Genomic DNA, 17,452 nt, shown 5'->3' on the forward strand with positions numbered 1-17,452 from the left:
GCATAGAAGCCATTTAGAAGAATAGCTAAAGATGGCTGGGCGCGGTGGCTCAAGCCTGTAATCCCAGCACTTTGGGAGGCCGAGAGGGGTGGATCACAAGGCCAGGAGATCGAGACCATCCTGGCTAACACGGTGAAACCCCCTCTCTACTAAAAAAAAAAATACAAAAAACTAGCCGGGCGAGGTGGCGGGCACCTGTAGTCCCAGCTACTCGGGAGGCTGAGGCAGGAGAATGGCATGAACCCGGGAGGTGGAGCTTGCAGTGAGCTGAGATCTGGCCACTGCACTCCAGCTTGGGCGACAGAGTGAGACTCCATCTCAAAAAAAAAAAAAAAAAAAAGGATAGCTAAAGATAAACTCAGAAAGGTAGACTGAAGCCAGATGGCAGAGGATATTGAATATCAGCAAAAGCATCCAGCTATGACTCTGAGCAAGGGAGTAATGTGATTTCAATAGTGAGAGAAGTCTGGCATTATGTACTAGAAGGATTTAAGTAAGTATGGGCAGGTAAAAGGTCATTGCAGTAGGATGCTAGTCTATGAGTTCCTCAAAGGCAGGGATTCTGTGTCTCATTCATTTTTGTATCTTCAGAACTAACACAGTACTTGGGACACAGTAGGCACTCTATAATTGTTTGAGCTATAAATGAATGAATGACCAAAAACTAGCGTGTGCCTTAATCAAAATAGAACAGTGGAAATAGAACAATACATACTGGAAAAATATTGCACAGATAGAAAAAGGGATATTTGCTTGCTGATGCAATGTGGCAAGGATATTAGGGGAGAATCAATAAAGACTGTAAAACTGATAACTACTACGTGGACTGCATTACAGGTTTCTGTGAGAATCAAATATAATTATGTTCATGGAAATGCTCTACTTAAAACAATACTGCTTTACTCTGGAATAAAAGCTACTCATCTTGGGCAGATTTACTACTATATGTGACACTGAATATATATCATCATTTTAAAACATTCGTCTTCCTTTTGTCTTCATCAGATTATAAAACCTTTAAGAGCACACTGGTGTCTACTCTGTTATGAAGCAATATTAATAAAATCTTATTAAATGTTGCTTTAATTAAGCTTTCTTACTCACAAAAGAAACTATTAAACCAGTTTCAACTACATACCAAAAAAATAGACACATACACACAGACATATGCTTATATAAATATATAACATATTTATATATACTAAACACTTCTGTGAATATAATCTTAGCAGGCTATGAGCTTCCGCAGTATATGTTTATTTTTCTTTATATTCCCCCAGTGTCTGGCAATGAGTGTTAGAGGTGCTCAATAAATGTTTGTTGAACTAAAATGAATTCAAATGAACTGACTTAGGAATCTCACAGAGCTTATCAATGGTTTCTGATAGTCTTTAAGTTTCCTTCTCCCAGTCTCAGTGCTCTTCCATACTGTGCATCAAATTTATGCCGTAAAAGAATGAGATCCATAATAAGGATGTTTTTAAGAAAGAGAAAAAAGAAAAATCAAAAAATAAGATTGTCAATATATATAATCAGTCGGTACCATTAAATGTCTAACAACTGGCTTGGGGTAGTGGGCATGATTTTCAGTGTTTGCCAAGTTCCATGGTTTAAATATTCCCATCATTGGCCTATTTCAAGCTAACAACATGAGTTGGTTTGCAAAATTCACCAAAAATTTAACAATCAGCTCTCACAAGCCAGTATGCACTGGCTCAGGCACACCATTGGTTGCAATATTTATATGCATAGTACACATGATCCCCAAATTTTGCTCTGCAATACTACCCATCCACATCCTCAAAGGAGAGTACAAAAGGCAAGGAAAAGGCAGGAAAAATCTATACCCTATTCCTATAATGCTTTTAAAACCTCACTGCAGGCCAGGCGCGGTGGCTCACGCCTGTCACTCCAACACTTTGGGAGGCATAAGTGGGCAGATTGCTTGAGGTCAGGAGTCTGAGACCAGCCTGACCAACATGGTAAAATTCCCTCTCTACTAAAAATACAAAAATTAGCCGGATGTTGTGGGGGGCACCTGTAATCCCAGCTGCTCAGGAGGCTGAGGTGTGAGAATCACTTGAACCCAGGAGGCGGAGGTTGCAGTGAGCTGAGATCACACCACTGCACTCCAGCCTGGGCAACAGAGTGAGATCCTATCTCAACAAAAAAAAAAAAAAAAAAAAAAAAAAACAAAAAAAAACCCTCAATCCACGAGGTAGTCTTCTTTATAACTGGGCATATGGTCCAGCCCAGAAACTCATTTAGCCTAGACCAGTGACATTCAAACTTTTCTGATCATGTACCCCAATCAGTTTTTTAAAAGGTATTTGGGCATACATCCTCAAAATGTTAATATATTTGTTTATACATTATATTAGGGCTACTATACTAATACCATATATAAGGTATATACACACAAAAATTAAGATAAAAATTAATTCAAATAGAAAAGAAAAACGTTCTGTCTATATCCCAATGGACTGTCTTGCAAATCTCCCTGGGGCTTACACAATCCACTTCAGATATTACTAAGTACAACATGAAAAGTAAAACGAATACTTCCTGGACCTGTTTCCCCTAGGCCTACAACCTTAACTTATAAGATCTTGCCACTCCATGAAACATCTTGCTTTTATTATTATTTTCACATCATTCTAGTATATCAACTTTGGAAACAAAAGACATCATTCTATTTATAGCATTCTGTTTTTAGTAGTGGCATTTTAATTTACAAAATATAGTAATTCTCAATCACTGAAAATGTCAAATGCTAGAAAACGTAGCATTCCTAAGTGTGATGTTAATATCATCCTCGAACAGTTGTTGGCCAAAGATTCATTTGATGAATCCAATTTTTCTGAAATAGACAATTCTGATGATTCAGACAATTCTAATGTTAGTTCTGTTTAGAAATAACTCCAAGAAGTTTTTCTGTTTTATTTTCACATTGAAAACCAGTCAGATTTGGTTCAGCCTCAAAGAGCATGTTTATGTAAAGATAAATGAGTGCTGGCAGCGAGCTGTACTTTTTTTTTCTAAACAGGAAATGAGTTAACTGTTTTTTTCATCCTTTGATCCCTTATTATATAGTTACTTCACATTGTCTATAAGACTCAAAGCTTTGGCCGCAATGATAACCAAATTAAAAGAGGTTCACACCTACAAATGTATCTACCTTCCTACCCATTGAATTTTCCCTGTGCCATTCCTTAAGGAAGACAGAGTCCTTTTTCTAGGGTAACTAAGTGTCGTCATTAAAATTACTAGGAAAAAAAACAAATTTCTGGCTCTTACCTCAATAAGATTGCCTAAACACATACGTTTATCTCCCTTCTCTTCCAAATTCCATTGAAATGACAAGGAAACAAAATAGTCTAAAACTAAATAAAACCATAACCACACTAGAAAACAAAAGAGGGTGACATTAGCAGATTAGAAGTTAAAAATTCTAGATCCATGGTTCTTAAACTTTGGCATGCATCAAAATCGCCTAGGGGGATGTTAAAACACAGATTGCAGATCTCTATCCCCGGGGTTTCTGATTCAGGAAGTCTAGGGTGGGGCTGGAGATTTTACATGTCTAACAAATTCCCAGGTAAAGCTGATTCTGCTGGTCAACAGCCACATTACAAGAACCATCCTAAGTAAGTAGAGGTCACTAAGAAAAACACTTTTTATTAATTCCAATTAGCATCCTTGGAGAGATTCAAGAGAATGGTACAACCTTTTTTTTCCTTTTTTTAGGAACAGCAAGTGGAAAATAAGAAATAGTTCTGGAAAATTGGAAAAAATATAATTTCCAAATGAAAAACAGAAGAACCTAATAACAACTAAAGTCCAATACAGCAATGTGAAAAATACTCAAAGACATCTTTCAAAACACAGAGCAAAAGACAAAAAGATCAAAATATGACAGAAAAATTAACAAGCATAAAGGTCAGAAGCTACCTAATAGGTTTCTGGAGACAGAACAAACACATCACAAAACATAATCGATGAGCAGAAGAAATTTTCCTATGCTGAAAAATACTCAAAGCTTGATACTGCAGGGCCAAATTCCACGCAGGTTAAGCCAATAACGAGACACATGTTTGTGGCACTTTTAAACGTAAAAGACATAAAGAAAACCTTAAAATCTTTGAGAGGGAAAACACTTGTTATTACAAAGGAATATGAATCAGACTAGCATCAGACATTTCATTAGCACGCTAGAAGAAAATGGAATGTTGTTTTCAAAGTTCAGAGAGAAAATTATTTTGAACCTTGAATTCTATAGTTAACTAGAATCTAGTTAAACTATCAAATAACGAAGATAAAGACACCTTTGAAAATTAAAGAAACAAGCAAATTTAGTTACTATATGTATTAGTTTCCTACTTCTATAAAATACTATCACAGAAGTCCAAATAGATCTCAAGGAGCTAAAATTAAGGTGTTGGCAGAATTACTTACCTTCTGGAAGCTTTAAGGAAAAATCAATTTCTTTGTCTTTTCTAGCTTCTAGAAGCTGGCTACATTCCTTGATTAGTGGTCCCCTTCTATCTTCAAGGCCAGCAACGGTGGATTGAATCCTTCTTTTATCAAGTCTGACCTACCTCCACCTTTCATTTGTAAGGATCTTTAACTGGACCTAGCCAGATAATCCAGAATAATCTTCCCATCTCAAGATCTTTAATTTTGCTGGTGTGACTAACACCAGCAAAGTTCCTTTTGGCAGGAAAAGTAACATATTTACAGGTTCCAGGAATTAGGATGTGGACATTTTTGGCAGGCCATTGTTCTGCCTACCAAACTATATAAGGACTCAAGGACGTCCTTCAGAAAAACAAAAAAAGAATTCAAGAAAGAGGACAAGATGGGATACATGAAAGTAGGTCCCCCATAAAAGGAAGCAAGTTGAAAAAAAAATTTTTAAGGAAAAATTTGATATTGACATTGGAATCTTCTCTTTCTAGAAGCACAACTTTAGAGAAACGTAATTACATTTTCTTCCCTAAAAGTCCTTTTATGCTACCTGTTTCTATGGTGAATAAAATTTATATAACCAAAATATTATAAATCTTGTCTATTAGTTTCCAATTTTCAGAAATATACAGCCAAGCATCAGAAGACATGAATAACTATGTCTAGTTCCAGGGTCTGGCAGATTCTGGACTCCATATATTGATATCATACTTATAGAGGTACCACACATTATTTTTTCATATGTGCTATTTATTAGGAACTGAATTTACATAGTAAGGGTAGAAAATAAGTTAGTAATATAGCCACAGTTAAACATATTAAATGATTCTTGCCTGTATTCTATAAAATAAGTATGGATTCTTGCCTGTATTCTATAAAATAGGAAGGAGAAATTAAAATCAACTCTGAAACACATTTGTGCCTTTTCATTAAGTAGCTGATAATTTATGGAGTTGCAAATAAGTTCAATGTTAATTTTTATTTTTTAATATTTAAAAAGATAACATCTAACAATAATGAGACTATGAAAAATGGATACTCCCATAGACTATAGCTGAATTTTTTTTTTCTTCTGACAAGGGAAAGAATGGAACTGAAATTTTTTACAAGCAAACTTTTAGGAGTAGAATTTAAAGTGGGAATATCTTTTGACCTAGTAGTTTTACTCCTAGGAGTCTATCCTACAAAAATGTCATCACTTAGTATATAAGAATACTATATAAGAACTCCACCATAGCATCATTTAGAGTAGGGAAAAAAAGGGAACCAACCTAAATATTTCATCAAATGAGAACTGGTTAAATATATTACCACTGACCATTAATGCAGCAGCCATTAAGAATGAGGCACATCATGGAAAGATGTATGCACACACACATATATGTACACTTTTTTAAATTTTTATATGGAGAAAGGAAGAGCTGAAAGGAGATACATAAAACTATAACCTAAGTTAATTCTCTGGAACTGAAAGGAATGCATAAACTTTCAGTTTTACATTACACATGTATTCCATTTGAATTGTTTTAACGGATATGCACTACTTTTAGAATATCTTTACCCTTAAAAAAACTTAATTCCTAACACTTAAAAACTGAACCTAGAATAATGCTTCTGTAAATCATAAAGGCAAAATTGGTTTAGGATATAAAGAACATCAAAGCCTCTTATGGGATATATAACAAACAATATATGGTCAACACTTAAATACATTATTATTATTAAATGTAACCAGTAGTGATGGCAGCACTGAGTTCCTTAAAGATATGCAACTCACTACAACTACACTATAGCTTCTGACAAGAGTAAATAGAAAACACCAATATGCTCTTTATCATTGCCTTAAAAACATTTTAATAAATTAATATTTCTATGAATAAACACCTACCGAATCGTTCGCTGCTAGTGCAAGTGCAAGATTCACTGTAAGAAACAAAAATAGTAATTGAATTTAGTAACTTACTTTCTATTAAAATTCATTTTATCTTTTAATATTTTCATGTAATCTTTAATAATTTCATGTAATTTTAATATTTTCATGTAATAACCTAAACATATAAATTTTTAACATATATCCCTTAATTGTAAAGAGCAAGCACATGGAGGAACACAGAAAGTAAAAAGAAAAGTAAAAAAGTAATTTTCCAATAAATGCAATAAATGCATGCCCCAAAACTAACATTTTTAAAAATCCATTTCTGTTACAATTTTGTTCAAATAATCCACTTAGTTTTTTAAATTATGTTAACAGAATATATAATTCAATTATTTTCAAAAGCATATTTTATAGAAAAATTATCCATTTTTAAAAATGTACACAATCTCATTGCCTTACATTTATGATTACTATGCTCTGTCCCCCAGGTTGGAGTTGGGACCACAGGTGCACACCACCACACCCAGCTAATTTTTTTTTTTGTACAGATAGGGTCTTGCCATGTTGCCCAGGCTGGTCTCGAACTCCCCAGCTCAAGCAATCCTCCCACCTCAGCCTCCCAAAGTGCTGGCATTACAGGCATGAGGCACCGCATCCTGCCCCTACTGCCTTTTAAAAATAAATGCTGGTATTACAGGAGTTCCAAGTATCTAATTCATAAATACTCATGTATATGAAAGGCTGGACTACTGTGCACAGAGGGAAGGGAAAAGTGTAAAACGTAAGAGGTAAAATGTGTTCCCAAACTGCTTACGCCAATGAATCCCAGACAAATCCCATAAAGAAAGAAAGCAGTAGTCCCAAAACCAGCTTTAGCCCAGCAACAGGAATATGCTACATCTGAGAAGAGAATTCCAAAAGTAACACAATTCAAAAACTGATAAAACAAATAGGCCCTCATAATGTGAATTACATTTCCCTACAGAACAACGGTATAAACTATGTCAGGGTTATTTTCTTCAAACTAGTTAAGAGCATAAGTTTTTAAGGCAGACCTGGTTCAAATCCCAGCTCTGCCACCTTCTATTGTGTACTCTTGAGTAGGTTATTTTACCCATAAGTCTGTTTTCTCTTCTATAAAATGAAAACCATGCCCACTTCATAACTGTGATCAGGATTAAATGAAATATTGCATGTAAAATACTTAGTCTAGGGCACAGACTTGATAAATTCATTTTTATAAGTTATAAAATTCTGAATTTCAGGTACAAGATAGGTTACACATAATCCAACTTTAAGGCAGAAACTTTCAGAGGGTAATTCATTTTAGAGTTAGGTTCTTCCTACATTTAAACAATAGAATCACTGAGCATATTTGTATTAGTCAAATGTCATCATTCTAATCTGAAACAGCTCTAGCATGTATATTCAAATGGGAAGTATTTTGAAGTAGTGTGAGGCAGGAATAAATACATATAAAGAAAAGAAATATATTAATAATACCAATAGAGTTACATAAAAATAACCTATTTTTAAGATTTCGATACACTCACTGAGCTGTTATGAAAAAGTATGGGCCAGCTGTTCGGGACAGATGGTATAACGTTAACAGAAAAAAGTGAGAAAGGGACATTTACTGAAGCACCCACTAAGTGTTACATGTACACTTTCTCATACATTTTCCTGTTTAAATGCTTTCACATTTCATGGCAACAGATCATCTTCCAACTACAAATAATAAACAAACAATCTTAAACAAGTGCCAGCCTACAGACCCAACAAATTACAAAACCCAAAGAACTTATGCCTACAATCATGAAAATACCTTCCATCCTTATCCAGTTCAAGTAATCACAGAGCATGTAAAAGGATTTAAACCACTGAAAACTGGAAAGTGTACTCCAAATTTTCAAGAAACTGGAATAGGTAGGTTCTAGAACCAAAAACTAAGAGCTTCTAAATTTTAAAAACAACTAGATCAATTGTAAACCTTTAAGAAAGAAAGGAAAAATGTGCAGGATAGTGCATGAATTCATTAAGAACAGATTATTAATCTTTTTTAACAATATGGTGTCTATCAAATAGTAATGGATTAGGGATCTACCACAAATACAACATTTGGTAAATCTCAACTTTTTCAAAACATCTGACAAATTCTTCCACAATTCCCTTCTGATAAAAATGGGGAAAAAATGGGGGAAAAATGAGCTAATAGGACGGGCGAGGTGGTTCACACCTGTAATCCCAGCACTTTGGGAGGCTGACATCGGCGGATCACGAGGTCAGGAGATCCAGACCATCCTAGGTAACACGGTGAAACTGTCTCTACTAAAGACACAAAAAAATTAGCCGGGCATGGTGGCGGGCGCCTGTAGTCCCAGCTACTTGGGAGGCTGAGGCAGGAGAATGGAGTGAACCCAGGAGGCGGAGCTTGCAGCGAGCAGAGATTGCACCACTGTACTCCAGCCTGGGTGACAGAGGGAGACTCCGTCTCAAAAAAAAAAAAAAGTTACTAAATAACAGCAACCAATTATTGAACTCTAGTAAACACTAAGCTAAGTGGTTAGCTTGTGCAATTTGAATAACCATCTTACGAAAGAAGTTATCATCTCCATTTCACAGTTAAGTGAACTGAAGATTTGCTGCACAATCTGGCAACTTTTTCCTGAGTTAAGGGGTAGGAGACCCAGCTAGTACCTAGTTTTGTCTAACTCCAAAATCTAAGCGTCTACCCGCTACCAACTCCTGAAACTAAGGAATCAGATGTTAGGAACTTCACAAATACATTTTTAAAACACAAAACTACAATTTTAATAGTGTGCACCCACCAGTTGGCATAAGTTCTGAATCAGGAATAGAATTAATATCCTATAATACCTGCTGTAGTAGATTTTCCGACTCCACCCTTTCCAGAAGCCACAACTATAACTTGTTTAACACCTTCTATTGGTTTCTGCTTTGGAAGTCCTCGGGACATGATTTGTGTTCTTCTTTGTTTTAGGGTCTCACTCCCGGCGCCAGATAACTTTAAATAATAATAATAATAATAATAATAATAATAATAATAATAAGCCGTTTTAAATAAGCCATCTCCATCATCACATTGTAAAAGTAAAAACAATCTGGGGTTTGCAATTAAGAGGGCTTTCTTTTCTAATTCTGCTCATCTCCACTTTGGAGACATTTACCTACTTCTACTGATAACAATTGTAAAGACACATGGCTTAAATTGAAATTTTTCTACCAGGATACGCTGAACGTTTAAAAATGCAAAAACGCTGCCTCTTTACGGAGATAAGGCTTCCACGTGTTTTGCTTTTCTTTAATCTATTTGCTAAATAACCCAAAACCAAGAAAGCAATGTAGAATAACCACATCTACGTTCAGTGTTTCAAGTCCCGCCACGCCTCAGCCTGGGTCTGCCTGAAAAGTAGGCACGTCCAGCACAGTGGGGGTCTCAGGAACTGAGGCAGCCCTGCAGCCCCGCATCTCTGTCAGCCCACTTCCCCCTGCCCTGCAGCACCACGGACCTGGCGCCGACAAACCATCGCTCGGCTTCCCCCAAGCGGGGCAGTGGTCCCGCCACCAGCCCGGAGCGACACCCCACCAAAAAGCAGCAGACGCCGCCAAATCCCCATGACGCGGAACAGGGCTATGAGCCCTGCCCGGAAACTGTCGCGGGTGGCGCGGGGTGATGACGTCACGTAGCAACGCTAGGCTTTCTCTTCCTAGCAACCGGTCTTGGGTTTGTTCGCTCAAGAACCCAATCTGCATCATCTTGTTTATAGCCAGCTACAAACATTTTGCAGCGTTTTACTAAACGTTTGTGAAGTGCTGTCATATACAACATCTCGTATGATCCTTACAGAAGTCCCGAGGTAGGCAGAAGACTTACTAGTATGCTCTTTATGGACAAGAAAATGGAGAAAGTTTAAAGAGACTTGACCCAGCTTAACAAAAGCAGGAAATGGGGGAACTTGAAAATGACTCCAGGATTTCTTATTAAGCAGTATGGTCATTTAAATACTACCACTGTTAAGGATTTTATCTTTTTATTTTATTTTTTTCCTATGTGATCTACAGTGAGAGTCTGTTTTGCGTTGGTATTCACGGCTTGTGTTGCTGACAGTTCCCTGAAAGACACGGCAGGCTGCTTTACTAGACTTGAAAAAGTTTACCTAAATCAGAAAACAAATCTAATGAAGCAAGTTTTGCTCAAGAAGGAACTTGAGTAAGGAGGTGGAATTTATCTTGGTGGAAGAGAGCAAGTATCCCTACATACAATGCAGTTGAGAGAGAAAGCTCAAAAGGTGATGCCCAGACCTAGAAAAAGGATCCCTTCAGGTAAGGGACGGTTTACACTCACATATTCTTCCTAATACTCTCTAGGGTTGATTTTTATTTCTTTCATTTGCTTCTTATATACGAGATCATTCAGCTTATTTTGCTCTAATCTGATCTTTAATTTCCTTATCTTTAATACAGGCATAATGTATCAACCAGAAAGAACGACTGTGAGGATTAAATGAGATTTACCAGCAAAGTACATTCTATTTAGTAAGCTCTGAAAAGACACTCAGTTCCTTGCTGTTGTCTCCTTCAGTCCATCCCGCAACATTATTGTTTCAGTCAGCTTTCTTTATCTTAGAATTTTAGCTTATTTTTATATCACTTTCTAATTATATTATTTTGTGATATGTTTTCTCAAATATTAATTTTTATAACCTGAAGGCCAAAAGCATAGAGATAAGGGGAATAGCCGTCAGAATAATCTATTCACTAAACAAGAAATGTTGAATATCTCTTTCCAGATAGCTTTGCAAGTTCTTCCATACTTAAGACTCATTTATTTAACAAATATTTGTTAAGCAATTACTATGTACCAAGTACTACAGTAGATTTAAAGTATTCAGCATGGAGACAGACATAATTCCTCCACTAAAGGACTTTACAATCCAGTGCAAAAGACAGAATAAGTTAACAAAAAAAAAAATTGCAATATAGTATAAGTACAGGAGAAAAGCATTGAGTGATACAGGAGAAAGGACAAAGTGATACAAAGAAAGGGCACTCAATTCAATCAGGGGAAGCTTCTAAATAAGGTAACATCTAAGCTGAATCCTGAATGTGAATAATGTGTAGAAGTTAGCTGGGAGAATGGCAAGGAGATTGTTGTAAAGAGGTTAGAAATGGACTGCTACGGCTAGGCATGGTGGCTCATGCCTGTAATTCCAACACTTTGGGAGGCCGAAGCAAGAGGATTGCTTGAGCCCAGGAGTTCAAGGATGTGATGCAGTGAAGTATAATTGCACCACTGCACTCCAGTGTGGGCAGCAGAGTGACACCTTGTCAGAAGAAGAAGAAAGAAGGAAGGAGGAAGGAGGAGGAGGAAATAAAAAGGAGAAGAAAGAAGGAAGAAGAAAGAAGAAGAAGAGAGTAGGAGGAAGAAAGATGAAAGAAGAAAGAAGAGAGAACACAAGAGGAGTAGAAAATGCTTTTCTTTTCTGAACTGTTAAGAACTGTAAATGATCTGTGCAACTTAGGACAGAGTGACTGAAAGAGATGAGGATGGAGTGAAGGTTGATTAGATGGAGGTTGCCTAAATCAAGAAAGGCTGTATATCTTGTAAAGAAATTTGGACTTTATCCTAAGGGAACTATAGAAGCTTTTTTTTTTTTTTTTTTTTTTTTTTTTTTTTTTGAGACAGAGTCTTGCTTTGTCGCTCAGGCTGGAGTACAGTGGTGTGATCTTGGTTCACTGCACACTCTGCCTCCCGGGTTCACGCCATTCTCCTGCCTCAGCCTCCTGAGTAGCTGGGACTACAGGCGCCCGCCACCATACCTGGCTAAATTTTTGTATTTTTATTAGAGACGGGGTTTCACCATGTTAGCCAGGATGGTCTCCATCTCCTGACCTCGTGATCCGCCCACCTCGGCCTCCCAAAGTGCTGGGATTACAGGCATGAGCCATATAGAAGGATTTTAAGCAGGAAAGTAACATTATCAGATTTGTGTTTCAGAAATACCACTATGATTACTGGGTTAAAAAAGAAATGGATCAGCAAGGCAAGATCAGAGACAAGCAGACATGAGGTCTCTCTCTTGAAGGCTTGACTTAACATCTCTAAATTTCACTTTGTTATCAATAAAATAGATAATACCTACTTGTATGGTTGTTGTGAGGTTGAACTTAAGATAATGCATGTAGAACACCTGTCACATAGTAATTGTTAGATATTGTGGTAATTATTGGTTGTGTAGAGGTTTATGACATGAGCAACTGGATGAATTCCCTGAGAGAAAACATGAGGAACAAGTGAGAATAATGGCTGAATCATTACTTTGGTTACCTTTCCCCAGATTAAAATTTTAGGAGAGTAGTAGAGATGTTTCTTCTCCAAAAGACACTGACACACATATACACATCCATGGCCTCTTTTCAAAGGGGTGTTCTCCTTTGGTCCTAAGAATGGCTAAGTCATTTGACCCCATTCCCAAGGTCACTAATTGGACTAAAGACTGATGTACAACCAAAAAATGGACCAATCAGATTATTTCTCCAGAGAGTTTGGAAAATAAAACTAACAGATATTAGTCAGTCTTAGTTTGTCTTTAAGTGAATAAGGTTGAAATTACTGTTTTCTACTATGTGCACACAGAAGCAGATAAAGCCAATGCAAGAGAGAAGGAAGTAGATCATAAGAGATCATGTTACCACAGAGGAAAGGGAGAAGAGCTGCACTGGCTCATAACTTTTCAGTTTCTGGTTCCAGTTCATAATGAGGTTCAACCGGACTTCCTATCCTTAGGTCCATAAGATATACTTATATATACCCAATAAATTTACTGTCTTAGACTAATTTGGATGGGTTTCTGTGTATTTGTAACTATGCTGAGATATATTTCTAAATATGTGTCAAGAATTTTCTCCCTATAATTCCTTGTATCTCACATAGCCCTTCCCCATTTGGACAAATTATATGGAATCATTTTCTGACACAGCAAAATGTCTGACCCAATAAAAATATCAAAGAAAAGAGATTGTTTTCTTGGTTTTGAATTTTGGAAGTTGGGACCTTTTAGGAGAATGGAGACAGCTCTGGCAAAGAAAATAGATTGGAAGACTTATATAGTGATATAAAAACATGATGTCTTGCCTATATTAGTTAGGATTACATTTGGCTGCAAGTAGCAGAAAACTCCCCAATTGTCTTAAACAAGTAGGAGTATATTAGTCTTACATGAAAAGTTCAGAATTAGGGCTGGGTGCAGTGGCTCACACCTGTAATCCCAGCACTTTGGGAGGCTGAGGCCGGCGGATCACGAGGTCAGGAGATTGAGACCATCCTGGCTAACATGGTGAAACCCCGTCTCTACTAAAAATACAAAAAATTAGCCGGGCCTGGTGGCGGGCGCCTGTAGTCCCAGCTACTCAGGAGGCTGAGGCAGGAGAATGGCGTGAACCCAGGAGGCAGAGCTTGCAGTGAACCGAGATTGCACCACTGCACTCCAGCCTGGGCGACAGAGTGAGACTCTGTCTCAAAAAGAAAAGAAAAGTTCAGAATTAGATCACACAGGTCCTATACGATGAATCCATAGTGCCATCTGTTCCAAATTAATTCTTTTTGTTCCACCAGCTTGGTATCCTCGGTGTCCATTTTCATCTCCTCATAGTAATGAGATGTTTGTTGTACCTTCAGGTATCAAAGCTGTGTTCCATATAGGAAGAGAAGGGAATGACAAAGAGCATTTCCTAGTGAGCCTTTGCCTTTTTTATTTAGGAAAGGAAGACACACACACACATCCGATTGGCTAGAACCAGGTCACATGACCATCCTTAGAACCAAGAGAAACTGAGAAATTAAGCATTTAGAGCGCTCTAACATATAGAGTAGAGGAAAGCAATGGAGAATGTGACTGTAAGTGGGTAGTCAATGAGCCGAGTCAGTATCTGTCCTAGACAGACTATATCAAGTTTCCTGGGATCACGAAGGATGAAGAGAATGCGAAAAAAACCAAGAACTTAAATATCCGTGAGTTCTTGTGCCAGTCATTTGTAGTTGACTAACCCAATGTGGTAAAGGAAATTTTTCTGGGGAGTTTCTGAGAAAGTTTTTGCTTTTCTGATTGAGTAGAATGTAGTTGATGCTACTCCTTTTTCCCACCTTGACCGTGGATGTGACATGGAGATGTGGCAGTCATCTTGTGAATATGAAAAGCACAATAGTGACAACCACAATAACAGAAGCCAAAAGCTGAGGAAGACAAAGAGGAAATATGGCAGGAAGATCAATTCTTGGCAGTATAACTAAGCTGCTATACCAGTCCTGGTCTGCATCTCCAGACCTCTGGTTGTGTGAGATATTTAACCCACTATTGGCTAGGATTTCTGTTCTTTGGGCTACAATAATCTGTGCCTGTTACAGTGAGTAAGAAGGACTCCCATACTCTGAGACTACCTCTCTCCTGTTCACCCATGATTAATCTCTAGTCGGCAGGGGGGACAACAGAACCCCAAATCAGCTTGGGGAATGTGAAAACAACAGAATCAATGTCCCCATTACCAGGTGGAGCTTGGTGCAGTGGCAGAACCACAGAATAAGAATGGTTGAGTGTTATGTGTAGGCAGATAGATCTGAGTGAGCCACAAAGTGGCTAAGAGAATGCTGATACTAAAGAGTCCCTAAGGTCAAGAATTAGGGAACACTTGGCAACAACCTGCATGGTTAGTTATTAGCATCTTCATGGAAGATGGTATGCATAGATAAATACCTTGAGGATGAAATTCACCTCAGCATGTGGATATCTGGACACTGCATAGGCTCTCTGTGACTTAGCTACAATCCTGGTGGAATGTGTATTGAACAATATTTTTCCCCACCCTGACAGAAATTTACAAATAAATAAATACATACTGATCAAAATAAAGATTCTTTTGAATATCTCCTAATTATATCTAGGGTAATACCTTGTATTGTTTTCTAAAAAGGAAGGATTTATACCTTGCCCCTCGCTCCTCACAAAAGACAACCCTTCTTAGGTGACTAAGGACTCACTGAAATTTCAGATTCCCTCACAGATAAGAAGCCTACCTCATTCCCTTTCAATAGGCCTCAGACTGTGTCAATGTCAGCTGAGAACGTATGATCCACTCCCTTGCTCAACTCACTAAGTAAGAATAGGGTATCTTGGACAGTTTCCTGTCTCTGTTGAATATACTCAATAAAGCTCAGAAATTTATTTCAGTTCCTTAGTTTGAGGTTACTGTCCACAACCGACCTTCTCATCTTATCCAAAGGCTTACCAAAAAGAAAACCTTATCCCATCTATGGGACTTGTCTAAATGGCAACCCCCTTAATTGACCCTACTTTGCCTCACAGGGTGATTTCAAACCTCCCTGTTCATGGCTCCAAGCATGAAACTGTCTCTTAGCTACATTGAATAATAATTTGCACATTAAAATATAGAATAAATCTGTTTAAGTGAATAACTCCCACAATGAGCCACTCTCTCAATATGAAACGTGATCTAGAAATTCATGGCCTTTCCCATATCAAAGACTTTGCTGGCCTTTCAGCATCTTAACTCGCATAAACTGTCCTGTCAAAGAAGTTCCCCTTTCTTATAATTTAAAATTACATAAAGGAAATGTATGTATCTTTGTAGATGTGATAGACTTCAGAGAATATGCCTCAAATGACTAAAAATACACCTCTATACTTTGACAGAATGTGTTTCTAAATGCCCACATCCAAAGCTGAATAAATCATGAATGATTTGACATTTGAATTTCTGATTTACAAGACTGAACTGAATCCTTGACAAAGGTCACAGGCTCGCTTTGTATCTGACTATAGTCTCTGTTTAATGTTTAAAGCTTCAAAGAGCCCATCCTGAAATAGGAGCCACACAATCAGAATTTGGAAAAAATAATCTGTCACCCAAGACAAATATTTGCTACACACAGGACCCCAGAATTCCCATGTTTTTGCTTTTTCATTTTCTCCAGTACCAAAAAGTATTCCTTTAGCCAAGCCCCTCCCACCTTTCAATTCTGTCTTAGAGACTAGAGAACATAAGTTTCTACAAGACTTTGCTGTAACCTTACTTCATTAGGTATTCAGAAGAGGATTTTCCTGTTTTTACTTTAGAGGACATACCAAGGACAATGACAGAGACACATCAAGAGACCAAGCGTTCATTTCAGCTCATATGAAGTTCTGTTTTTTTCAGAGAAAATGAGATAATGTAGATGTTTGTCTGTTTTATGTTACTACCAAAATGTGAGGATGTTCTCTATAATCATGTGGCTTGGATAATATCTTATCAACTTGGTGTTCTGGTACCCAATCTTGTTGATTCATTTATTAATCTCTTCTATTTAGAATTTATTAACAATACATAAAGATATTATACATGATATGTGATAAATACAACAGGTCCAGAATTCATTAAATCCATTTATTTAGTTAGTCATTCATTCATTCATTCATTCATAGAGACAGGGTCTTCCCATGTTTCCCAGGCTGGTCTTGAACTCCTGAGCTCAGGCACTTCTCCCCCACATCCTCCCAAAGTGCCAGGATTACAGGCATGAACCACTGTGCCTGGCCCTGTTCAATCCATTTATGTAAGTGAGGAACTCCTACAATTTACTGTAATCTCTCAAAATACATCCTATATTCTCATTTAGAGCAATAGAGCAGAAATACAAACAGCAAGGCTTATAACATCAATTTATTCCAGGGTAGACTGGCAAACTTAAAAGTGTGATGTTTGTCTTCTGTCTTCCACACAGCTCTATCACTGCTTATAGTGCTCCAATTCACACCAACTACACTTACAGGCACTATTTGGGTCTATTTTCCACAGCATCTTCTGTGACTTAACTATACAATGTTTAGAAAGAGGATTTCCCTGACCATCTATGATACTAGCTTTGTAAATCCTATTAAAGACCGTCCATTAACCATAATTCAATAATCCAAACACTGTTGAAGTGATAACTACTCATCTTTCTCATACTTTTCCAGTCTTCGTTAGTCTTCAAAACAGACAAAATGTTTTTGCATATAAGATGTTACTTTGGCCACCGCGCCCGGCACTTTG

The 17,452-nt window shown here is 37.3% G+C and overlaps 1 protein-coding gene and 1 long non-coding RNA gene across 3 annotated transcripts in view; one reads left to right on the forward strand and one right to left on the reverse strand.

Moving 5' to 3' along the window:
- The window catches only part of NUBPL (nucleotide binding protein like), a 282,697-nt gene extending 272,672 nt beyond the window's left edge, over positions 1-10,025 (reverse strand). The window contains exons 1-3 of the mRNA XM_023227424.3: positions 9,874-10,025; positions 9,221-9,368; positions 6,356-6,390 (exon numbers count right to left, since the gene is read on the reverse strand). Coding sequence (XP_023083192.2) covers positions 6,356-6,390; positions 9,221-9,368; positions 9,874-9,981 — 291 coding nt within the window. The 5' untranslated portion in view covers positions 9,982-10,025. The remainder of the gene's footprint in view (positions 1-6,355; positions 6,391-9,220; positions 9,369-9,873) is intronic.
- A 53-nt stretch (positions 10,026-10,078) lies between these two features.
- Positions 10,079-17,452, forward strand: part of LOC111552941 — an 8,539-nt gene continuing 1,165 nt past the window's right edge. The window contains exons 1-3 of one of the 2 annotated variants that reach the window (XR_002734777.2): positions 10,079-10,221; positions 10,427-10,687; positions 10,829-11,600. This is a non-coding gene — a long non-coding RNA (uncharacterized LOC111552941). Of the gene's footprint in view, positions 10,222-10,426; positions 10,688-10,828; positions 11,601-17,452 lie in introns of those variants that run through there. The other variant, XR_002734778.2, reaches the window with a different exon arrangement.

Source organism: Piliocolobus tephrosceles, chromosome 6, assembly GCF_002776525.5.
Source record: "Piliocolobus tephrosceles isolate RC106 chromosome 6, ASM277652v3, whole genome shotgun sequence".
Taxonomy (NCBI): domain Eukaryota; kingdom Metazoa; phylum Chordata; class Mammalia; order Primates; family Cercopithecidae; genus Piliocolobus; species Piliocolobus tephrosceles.